Source organism: Daktulosphaira vitifoliae, unplaced genomic scaffold, assembly GCF_025091365.1.
Source record: "Daktulosphaira vitifoliae isolate Bord-2020 unplaced genomic scaffold, ASM2509136v1 Scaffold_4, whole genome shotgun sequence".
NCBI lineage: Eukaryota > Metazoa > Arthropoda > Insecta > Hemiptera > Phylloxeridae > Daktulosphaira > Daktulosphaira vitifoliae.
Genome location: NW_026099575.1, coordinates 35,628,974 through 35,640,442, shown reverse-complemented (window position 1 = coordinate 35,640,442; position 11,469 = coordinate 35,628,974). Strand labels below are relative to the sequence as shown.

At 23.8% G+C, this 11,469-nt stretch overlaps 3 protein-coding genes across 7 annotated transcripts in view; 2 read left to right on the top strand and 1 right to left on the bottom strand.

Annotated features, from left to right (window-relative positions):
* The window catches only part of LOC126906151 (ribosome-recycling factor, mitochondrial), a 4,897-nt gene extending 1,862 nt beyond the window's left edge, over nt 1-3,035 (bottom strand). The window contains exons 1-2 of the mRNA XM_050686470.1: nt 2,742-3,035; nt 787-924 (exon numbers count right to left, since the gene is read on the bottom strand). Of these exons, the coding sequence (XP_050542427.1) occupies nt 787-924; nt 2,742-2,961 (358 nt within the window). The 5' untranslated portion in view covers nt 2,962-3,035. The remainder of the gene's footprint in view (nt 1-786; nt 925-2,741) is intronic.
* Nucleotides 3,036-3,339: 304 nt separating this feature from the next.
* Nucleotides 3,340-10,605, top strand: LOC126906149 (DNA topoisomerase I, mitochondrial). 5 transcript variants are annotated; one of them, XM_050686468.1, is made up of 4 exons: nt 3,340-3,492; nt 3,656-3,746; nt 5,215-5,264; nt 7,921-10,605. In XM_050686468.1, exons 2-4 carry the CDS (start codon nt 3,740-3,742, stop codon nt 10,102-10,104), a joined length of 2,241 nt encoding a protein of 746 aa, XP_050542425.1. In that variant the 5' UTR covers nt 3,340-3,492; nt 3,656-3,739; the 3' UTR covers nt 10,105-10,605. The 5 variants fall into 5 exon arrangements, with proteins under 5 accessions (XP_050542425.1, XP_050542423.1, XP_050542421.1 ...); XM_050686466.1 differs by having other exon boundaries at nt 5,212-5,264; XM_050686464.1 differs by having other exon boundaries at nt 3,361-3,527; nt 5,212-5,264.
* On the top strand, nt 5,271-6,897 carry LOC126906150 (tubulin delta chain-like). Its single transcript, XM_050686469.1, has 2 exons — nt 5,271-5,884; nt 5,945-6,897. Exons 1-2 carry the CDS (start codon nt 5,329-5,331, stop codon nt 6,562-6,564), a joined length of 1,176 nt encoding a protein of 391 aa, XP_050542426.1. The 5' UTR covers nt 5,271-5,328; the 3' UTR covers nt 6,565-6,897.
* Nucleotides 10,606-11,469: the final 864 nt, after the last annotated feature.

Genomic DNA, 11,469 nt, shown 5'->3' with positions numbered 1-11,469 from the left:
AAAAATAAAAAAAAAAATAAACACATCATGGTAAAATTAATACCTTCTCAGCTTCGCATCGAAGCTAAAAGGAATTATTTTTCATTTTGTGAAAAAGAATATTTAAAATGAATGGTTTAATGTAATATTCATAGAAGATATTCAATTTTTTAAAACCCACATTATGTGTAAAGTCAAATATATAAATTCTTTTGGATAGTAGCTTTAGTTTATTTTTATTTTTCAGAAAAATTCATGTAGTAAAGATACCAATACAAAATAAGAAAGGATGTTCTCGTAATAACATTTCAAGTCATTTATATCATAAGCTATTAAATAAAAATAATATAAAAACAAATGATATTCTTTTTTAATCATTCAAACTAAGTAATTTTTATACTTTTAATAATTTTTTTTATACTTTATTTAATCTAGTACTGTGTAAAAATTTCCTTAAATTATGTTTATGTAACATAAAATAATACTTATTAATACAAATAATATCAGTATTATTTAATAGAAACCAATCAAATTATATTAGTTTTTAGGAGAGACAAAAGGTAAAATATTGCTATTCATTAAGTATGCTACTCATCAAATTCAAATAAAAATACATTGATAACAATAATACATATTCAAATAACAGTGATTATTAGGATTTAAGATTTAAAGCAGTATTATGCTGCTTTGGAGAAATTTATAGTTTTCTTTACACTTATAACCATATAATTTATATCAGAGTAGATAAAAATTTAGGTCTTTGCAATCATATTATATTGTTTATAATATTAAATAAATATTAGATACCTGTTGATGACCTTAATGATAAATTTTTGACATAGTTGTTTTTTAAATTGGAAACAGCTTTCTCCATTTCAGATTTTAAACTATTGTACTTTAAGTATTGAGATAAAAGGTTTTCATCAATTGATATATTTTTTTGACCTGAAAATTATATGTAAAACATATTATTAGTTGAAAATTTGAACTAATTGATTTTTATCAACATATTGTAATGGTATTTTTGTATACAAATGTAGGTAGATAATGATCGACAGAGGTAATAAAGACTTTATTTTGATTATTTTCAAAATCAATTAAAATTTATTGAAAATTACAAAGACATAACTTACATTATAATATTCATGGTATAAATAACATTATCAAAGTTTAAGCAAATTAGATTGTGTCTTAAAGGCTTATTTTAAATTAGAGCAAAAATTACTACAATTAAATTGTTTCAATGGATGTTTACTATTTTATAACACTGTATAGGCCTAAAGTTTGAAAACACATATGAAAAAAATAAGATTTTACCTTATATTTTATTAAAATTAATAACTTTTATTCATCCAACTATGGCATTTATAAGCTTAGTATTTTGAGGCCTAATTTACAAATCTGTAGATCCAGTATAAAATAATAAGGTGGGTTTCCTAAAAAAAACAAACTCTAAATAATAACCTAACCCCCAAAAAAGTTAGTAACCGTTAAAATCTATATTATAGATAAATATATACAGTAATTATATATATATATAGTGTTCAGTAAGTAAGGAAACTCATTTTTATTGTTCTCATTGTTTGTAACAATTGACTTGTTTTCTTACTTACTGAGCATCCTTTATATATTTATTAAATTTTTTACAGAGACAATAATTAAAATATATATTTAATAATAGTTGTATAAGAATAAATGACAGTTTTTAAATTATAAGTGTTTACAAACATTTTTTAGTTTATGGTTCCAAAAACTCGATAATAGTGTCATCAAAACTTTTGGTTGTGCAATATCAATTTTATTTTTAACATAATATTTATACTATTTTTGATAATCAGTCATATATTATTAATTATATACAACTATTATTTGTCCTTACGAGTGAGTCCTGTAAAAATGCACCGAATGTTCTATTAATATGACACTGTATTTTATAAGTATTTTTAACACGCTTATATTTTTAAGATATCTTTAAGAAATAAAAATATTTTATTTCAAAAGTAGGTTTTTCCATTTTTTTGATATTTTATAACAATTATGAGTAGGAAATTGTTTATAAGCTTCTTAGTAATTTTTAGACATATAGCTTAAAGAAGATCTAAGTACAGTGGTCCCTCCTTAAATTTAAAATACAATTTTTATTTTAAGTACTGAAATGTGCTAGGAATTTTGTATGCATAAATAAATTGATAGAATATTTTATGAACAATTAGAATTTATTTAAAATAAAAATTGATCTTGGTAAAATATTTCAATCTAGAAAAAAATGATTAAACAGTTCAAATTTGTTAACCTTAAGTAAAAATTGGTTAGCTTGCTTAATAATTTTAAAGGCTAAAAATTAGTACCATTAAATGACCAAAGAATACCAAAAAATAAAAAAGTTAAAATACCCATTCTCAAATAATTTGGTGAAAGCAATTGTTTCATAATTATTTTATGCTTTAATATTATGTTTAATATTAATGTTCATAGTACCACATTAAGTAAATAGAATAATTAATTTTAATAAAATAAATCATTTAAATAATTTGATCATTTTCTTATGTGTATTTAAAACTTTTTATAGTACATAAAATTTGCTATCTTTAACCATGTAATCCATTTCTTTATTAATTATAGAGTTAAAATTTAAAAATTTCTTTTAAATCAAGATATATTTGAATAATAAATCAATCTTGAAATTCTTATTAAAAATTGCAAAAGTAAGATAGATCTTTCATTGTGATTCGATACTCTATACTATGTCAATAATTATATACCTTTCTCCCTTTTCTTATCCTTGCTTTTAGCATAACTACGAACACATAAAAATGTACTATACATTGGTTGATATTCATAATTCGTATAAAAAAATTTAGACTGTATAAAATCCAGATGTTTTACATTTCTTTGAAAACGAAAAACACAGTAAGCAAACGAGTGACAAGGTCGAAATGAAGTACTTAAGCTATTGTTAAGAGATCTTACAATTTTGTACATTGTGACACCACAAAGGGGTCCGAAAAGTCAATAAAAAGAAAATTCAAATTTTGATAACATAGAAAATTTGAAAAATACTTATCATTATCTGTTATCAATATAGTGAACCAAAACTCATGATAATTTTTTAATGATAAGACTAATAATAGAATTTTATAATAAAAAAGTAAAATCAAATTTTATTACGTTAAAGTTTAATTGAATATTTTACATATTATATATAGATGATAAAGACAGAGTATTTGTTTTCTTTATTTATTTTATTTGAATAAATTGTATAAAATAGTGCATCTTCCATTAATTTTTAGTAACCAATGAAAATACAGAACAGCGTTTATTTATTTGGCAACGTTGTATTAACGTTGCCGGATTAACGGCTCAAACAAAAAAAGTCAATGCACTTCTCTGACGTACTACCTCTGATCCCTCTTTGTCGTTATACCTATGCGTAAAATTTTACAAGTCCAAATCACCATCGTTCGTTATTGCTGAGTTCTGGAAGCGGCTTCGACTATGTTTTCCACGTCGTCTGTGAGAAATATGTGTGACCGTCTTAGATATTTTATGTAGTGTTATTTTATATTTGTATTTTTACGTTTAAATAACGTATAGTCAATAAAAGTATTTTTATGTTAAAATTCATTTTCATGCAATTTGTTATATTCTATAACCATTACTTTCTTGAATTGAATAGATTTGAAGTTTGAAGTGTACCCACATCCGCTACGGACACGAGTACGACCAACATTTTTGTATCCACGTGAAGATTAAAGTTAACATGGCTGGTAAATCCTGTTATTAATCATTTAGAACAATTTATAAGATATTTAACTACTTATTTTTAACTAGTATGTGTTAAATTTGCTGGCCTTTTTCTGTAATTATTGTCAGCTTAATAGGCTGTTATTTTATTATTAAAATAAGTATATTTAATAATAACCAAAATTGAAAGAGTTAATTGATAAAATTATTTGTTATGGTATTTGTTTTTTCTACTAAAAACTAGAAATACAATTTTTTTTTATTTTTCAAATTTTTAAGATAAAAACTAAAAGTACTTTTATAGGTTAGATTTTTAAAAATCTCAACCTAAATCACTTGGGTAATAAATATAAAAGTTTTATTCTTTAAATTAGAAAGTATAAGGCCATATTAGTAGGAGTTTATACATAGATATATTCATAATGCTCTCTGTTTATTAATCTTAGTTTTAATTATTAAATCAATTAAAATTTTATATAAGATACTTTATTGAATATTAAAATGAGACCATAAAGATTGACCATATTCGGTCTTCAAAAATTAATTTTATGTTTGCTAGATGTTACATTGAAACTATTCTAAAGTTGTGAGAGGTGAATCATTTTTATATGAAACCGTTAATTCTTAACGTGATACTTATTGTCATCTTAATTTCACATAAATTAATTTTTTAATTTTTCTTATCATTTATGCATTAGAAGTTGTCTTTTAAAACTCATAGTTCAACTATTACTTAAAATGTCTATTAACTATGATAATTTATTATTTTAATTATTATATTAATATTTATTTTATCAATTCAAATACTTGATTTGTTATATTCAACAAAAGCTATATTTTTTGTTTCAAAGCATACTTCCTGGTTGAATTATAAGGTTATGTGGATTCTATGCAATTTAATTTTTTTATTAAACTACCAAAATGATTAGTTTGATCATTTGAATATTTATACTTACATTTATTAGATATATTTCTTATCTACAAAGATTATTGTTAAAGAAGTAATATGTAAAAAAAATATAATTTTTTAATTATCTACCTTTTTTTAAAAACTACATATTTATTTTACTATTTTATAAGATTATATATTTTTTTCAAATTTCACTTTTTTACATAAAAAGAACAATAAAAATATTAAGAAGTACAAAATAGTTAAAAATAAATTCTCTTAAAAATGATTTAAGAGAATTTTTTTTTTTTTTAAATTCTGTATACGTTGAGTTAATCTTATTTGTAAATAAAAATTTAAATAGAATTTTTGTTTTTATTTTTACTTGTTTTATTGGGTAATTAACTATCTATATAGTTACAATTATTATTTTTTTGATTATAATTTAATTCAACAACTTTTCCATTTTTGGGATTAATTATTTAAAGTTAGTTATTATGTAAGATGTCATTTAATGCATTATCATGAACTTAATGTGAACTACTTATAAATTGAAAGATTAAATGATATGTATTATAATTATTTCTTTTTTTTTTCAGAAGACCGAGAGTTCAGTGATCGAAAACATGAAAAGTCAAAAAAACGTGATAGGGTTAGTGTATATGGCTTAGTAATTATTTTTATACATTTTAACTTGAACTAACTTATTTTAAATAATGTCTGTTCTAACATTGTGTTTTGGCAATTGTGGTGTTCATCTTGCTCAATATTTTTATTCTATTATTTTTGATGATAATAATAATTTTGATTCTTCTTTATCTAATGAATATAACAAAGAATATAAAAATATCAGTGAATCAATTTTTTTTGAAAAAAAATCAAATGACTTTTTGGAACCTAGAACTATTTTAGTTGATTTAGCTGATCCTAAAATTAAAACAACTTCGATTAATTGGGGTTTTGGACCTAACTCTTTAGCTTTTAATTTTATTGAAGGAAAAAATAACAACTGGTCATATTATTATCATATTAAAGGACCTGAAGTTTACGAGGATGTTTCAAATAGATTAAGAAATGAGTTACAAAAATTAGATGTGACTGTAAAGTATTTTTTGATCATATTATCTTCCTCTGGTGGCTGTTCCGGATTAGCCTGCTTTGTTTTAGAAAATTTGAAAAAAGAATATGCTAAAATATTGTTTAACATAGTGATTATACTTCCTTATGAAACTAAAGATGCTATTCAAAACTACAACACTCTATTTTCTGTCAGTAAGCTATATAATTTATCAGAATGTATTTTTTTATTTGAAAATTCTGTTTTGTATAAAGTTTCACAAGCAGGACATTCTGAGATTAAAGTTTCGTTTGATGATATAAATGAAGTATGTAGTAAACAGCTCGCTTCAATTTTTCAACCACTAGAAAATCAACATTTTACCTATTTCATGTCTCTAGTATCTGACACAAAATACAAGTTACTCAAAACAATATCATCGCCTAACTATAGAAAAGAATATTTATCATATGAATCTACTCCTAAATGGGGAGCAATTATTAATCAAACTATTCGATCATTAAATGAAAAATCGTGTCTTTCACTTGGAAATAAAATTGTGAGCCGGGGTATTGTTGATAATGAATTAATAAAACAATTGAAATTTGACAAATTAAATGACACTATATTATTTCCAACAAATATTTTGGATGATGTTAAATTTTCTCATGTATATCAAAACAAACATTTTCTAAATACTAAATATTTAAGTGTATTGTCTAACAGTACAGTTAATGTTGATTCTTTAAATTCTGTGCTTAAATTAGCAAACCGGGCTTTTTTGCATAAGGCTTTCATTCATCATTATTCTGAATTTAATACAAGCCGTGAAGATTTTAAATATGCTTTTTCAATAACAGATGAAATAATTAAAGATTATTATAAATTAAAATGATTTATATATGTTATATTAATACAGTTAAGTACACCTGATTTTTTTTAACAATTTCTAGTCATTTAAAATTTTATAACTATTGATAGTCAAGTATTTAGTTTTTGTATATAATGAAAAGAAAATTATTTGTCCCTAGCTGTGAAGAGTAAGTTTGAGATACTATTTTTTTAGTCAATTTTAAACAAATAAAACTTATAATTGTAGTGTTAGAATTATGTGTGTGTTCATTTTATATTGTTAACACAGAGTACTTCTACAATACTAGTATTTAAATATTATAAATTTTCAATTTTTTTAATATAACCATAATTGCTTTTATAATATAGATTATTAAGTTAATAAATTGTTGTTTTTATTAATAAATTATAATTAAGTGTATTATTTTTAATTTGATAAAGATATTATGCTTTTTAATGCATATTTTCAAAATATTAATAAATATGTTGAACTGATGTCATATGTGTCAGTTGTTATTTAATATGCACAATAGCACTATTTAAATGAAAATTTTTACAACCATTCTTTCAATTTTTTATTTTTATTATTTATATGAAAGTTTTAAACAAAATAATAAATTTTGTATTATAATAAAAAATTGGTGTAGACAAACTAAAAAATTAAAGGATTACTGACCCATTATTTATATTATGACATATGTCATAGAATGCTGGTCATAGGCGCCATTGAATAATCTAAATAATTTTTTCTTGTCATTAAACTAATCAACTGTTAATATTTCATAATAAATTTAAAAACTTCTAAAAAAAAAAAATTTTTATATAAATACATGTTTTATTTTAATCATAAAACCTTCATAATGTATTACATATTTCTATAAATAAATGAAATGAATTGTTTGTGTCGTGTTTACACCTATTCAACTATCTTATATTTCCATTTAACTGCACACATTTGGTCGAATTAGAAATATTTATAAGTAAACCATATTTTTTTAAATATATCTTATCGTATTTTTATGAGTGTTTCGGTTATAAAATCCTTAAGTTACTATCAACACTTTATCATAATCTTTTCAGTTTTTCTTTATTATTTTTTTTTTTTTGAACAAATCATGATGACTCAGTTGTACACCAATCAAGTTGAATAGGTGTACTGGGGTTAAAAAATTAAAGGTAAACTAATTTGAATAATGTACATGAGGCCTTGTTTTGTCTATCACTTTTACTTTTCCTTAACTTTATAACATAATAAAATTAACTTACCTAATTATGGCAACATATTGCTACTACTTATATCAAAGGATTTTGAAATATATGTTATTTATCAAATGATTGATAAAATGGGCCTTGTTTAACCAAAAACTATTTTTTATTTAATTTTTTTATTGTTATGCAGGAACATGAAAAAAATGGTGTTAATAAGAAAGAAATCAAACGGGAGTACCATGATGACCGTTTTGACTCTGGTTATAACTCCCAAATTAAGAGAGAGTATGAATTAGGAAATAGCATCAAAGAAGAAAATTTTTCCGATAATGAAGATGACACATTTTCCAGTCGCAAAAGAAAATATAGTGATAATTTTGTTAAGGAAGAAAATCTATCTGAAGATGATATACCATTATCCAGTCGAAAGCGTAAACACTCAGCTAGTAGTGAAGATGACATTCCCCTGAGCGCTAGAACAAAGCATATTAAAAAAGAACACAGTAGTAGTCATAAAAAACATAAAAAAGACAAAGAACATAAAAGTAAACATAAAGAAAAAGATAAAAATCATTCTTCATCTAAAGATTCCTCAAAACATAAAATTAAAAAGGAAAATAATACATCACAAAAGGAAACTCCCATTAAAAGTCCGTCCAAAAAGAAGAAAGAAGAAGAACAAGAGGTTTGGAAGTGGTGGGAAGAAGAAAAAAAAAATGATGGTGTAAAATGGAAATTTTTAGAACATAAAGGTCCAGTATTTGCTCCTGACTATGAACCATTACCAAAAAATGTGAAGTTTTACTATGAAGGTAAATGTGTTCAATTGTCTGAATCTGCAGAAGAAGTTGCAACATTTTATGCCAAAATGCTTGAGCATGACTATACTACCAAAGAAGTGTTTAATAAAAACTTCTTTAAAGATTGGCGTAAATGTATGACACCCAAAGAGAAAGAATTAATAACTGATTTATCAAAGTGCAATTTTAAAGAAATGAATCAATATTTTACTCAAAAATCTGAAGAACGTAAAGCAATGAGTAAAGAAGAAAAAAAAAAAATAAAAGAGGAAAATGAAGCCATTCAAAAAGAATATGGGTTTTGTACTATTGATGGCCATAAAGAAAAAATAGGTAATTTTAAAATTGAACCTCCTGGTTTGTTTAGAGGCAGAGGGGAGCATCCTAAAATGGGAATGTTAAAAAAAAGAGTGGTACCTGAAGATGTTTTGATTAACTGTAGTGAAGATTCTAATATACCTAAACCTCCTGCTGGTCACAAATGGAAAGAAGTAAAACATGATAGTGCAGTAACATGGCTTGCAAGTTGGATTGAAAATGTTCAAGGTCAAGTTAAATATGTAATGTTAAATCCTTCATCAAAACTAAAGGGTGAAAAAGATTGGCAAAAATATGAGACTGCTAGAAAATTAGCTAAGTCAATTGATAAAATTAGAGAAAACTATATTACTGATTGGAAATCCCGAGAAATGCATGTTAGACAGCGATCAGTTGCTTTGTACTTTATTGATAAATTGGCATTGAGAGCTGGTAATGAAAAAGATGAAGACCAAGCAGATACTGTTGGTTGTTGTTCCTTACGTGTAGAGCATATTCAATTACATGAAGAACTTAATGGAAAAGAATATGTTGTTGTATTTGATTTCTTAGGTAAAGATTCAATAAGATATTACAATGAAGTGCCTGTCGAAAAAAGAGTGTTCAAGAATTTGAAAATTTTTATGGAAAACAAAAAAGGCAGTGATGATCTTTTTGATAGGTTGAACACATCAATATTGAATCAACATTTACATGAACTAATGGATGGTCTTACTGCTAAAGTATTCCGTACGTTCAACGCTTCATGGACTTTACAACAGCAATTAGACAAATTAACAGATCCTAATGTTTCTGTAGCTGAGAAAATATTACAATACAATCGTGCCAATCGTGCTGTTGCTATATTGTGTAACCATCAAAGGGCTATTCCAAAAACCCATGAAAAATCAATGGGGAATCTTAAAGAAAAAATACAAAACAAAAGAACTCAGGTTAAAGAAGCTAAAGAGGCATATAAACAAGCTAAACGAGATGCAAAAGATGGTAGTGTGCACTCTCAAACCCAATTAGAAAAAAAGAAAAAAGCATTAGAACGAATGAAAGAACAGCTAACCAAACTAGAAGTTCAAGAGACTGATAAAGAAGAAAATAAGACAATTGCTTTGGGTACGTCCAAATTGAACTATTTGGACCCACGTATTTCTGTAGCCTGGTGTAAGAAATTTGATGTTCCTATTGAAAAAATTTACAATAAAACGCAAAGAGACAAATTTAGATGGGCTATTGACATGGCAGGACCAGATTATGTATTTTAATATTGAATGTGTGAATTGTCTACATAGTAACAATTGAATGGTATACTTTTTACTTTATTATCCCTTTTCCCTATTTTTTTTTTACAGTATTTTGCTTGATAAATCTGAGTTCATCATAACTATTGGATAGTACCAATTTTTATTGAGTGCCTTTTTTATCATTGCAAATATGTTTTAAAAATTTAGCAGTGACTTAATTAAAACCTGTATGTATATTATTTTTTTTTTACAATTATTCTTTCATTTAATTTTTATTTCTTGTAGTGTCCGTTTAAAACAAATATAAATTTGTAAGCATATTTTTTATGTGCTAGGCCTTAGCTTATTTTCTACCTTAAATTTATATTTGATTGTAAATTGTGATAATTTTCTGAAAATACAGTTGATAGTATTTTGTAAAAAAAAAAAAAAATCAACACAAAAGATAAGAATTGTCATTTTAATTATTTTTTAATTTAATTCTAATTTTGTTTACTACTTTACTTAACAAATTACTGTTTTACCATTCATGACATCTAAAATAATAGTAAAAATTTTATATGAATGTAATTTACTGTAATTTGCATGATCATAACCATCAAGTATGTATTCTTCAGTGTCAAAAAGATATTTCTATAAAATAACTCAATTGTAGGAAATAGATCATAGATACTAATTTTGATTTAATTTACAAACTATATAAATATTTATATATAAATGTATTTTATATTTAATTTTTGTAAACAAATCTTCTAGTAGTAATATTTTCTCTGTAATTATTATACATATTCATTGTAATAAAAATAAATTTTATTTATTAAGAAAAAAATTGTAAGAACTTAATTTTAAATAAATCATTATTACCACTTATGTTTTTTATCATGATACATAGAATACATATAATAGTTTTACAATTTTTATATATATCGAGTGTGTGCAGTATAACTCGTGAACAACTTTTTATATATGGAATATCTATTCTATAATAATTCAGTGTACATTACAGTCTAGACACATTTAAGTTTTTTAATATTTAATTAGAAACTCAATTTTTATGATCGAATTAAGAATACATTCTTGTGTTTCAATTTGCAATTGTAAAAATAATGTATAGTTGCGTTTTAAATAATTTAAATTAATATTTATAGAAATAAATTTATCAATTTTTATTATAAGCATAGCCAGTAGAAGAAGCATGAAACCAAAGTATAAGTTGTTTATGACCTCGTAAACCTATTTGATAATCAAACAAAAAACGTAATTAAAAAAAAAAAAAGGATTCGCATAAAAGTTATGACTTAAATTTTAATTCTTTTATTAAAATAATTTATTTTCATATTTTTTTTTTTGAACATTTGATTCAATTTGATATAAGACTAATCTGTC

Bases quoted from the DNA above. Each gene is read 5' to 3' on its own strand.
- LOC126906149 (XM_050686466.1), top strand. The intron at 5,265-7,920 runs GTTAGTGTATAT...ATTGTTATGCAG, and splicing joins AGTCAAAAAAACGTGATAGG to GAACATGAAAAAAATGGTGT.
- LOC126906150 (XM_050686469.1), top strand. From the start codon at position 5,329: ATGTCTGTTCTAACATTGTGTTTTGGCAATTGTGGTGTTCATCTTGCT. The intron at 5,885-5,944 runs GTAAGCTATATA...TTTTGTATAAAG, and splicing joins CAACACTCTATTTTCTGTCA to TTTCACAAGCAGGACATTCT.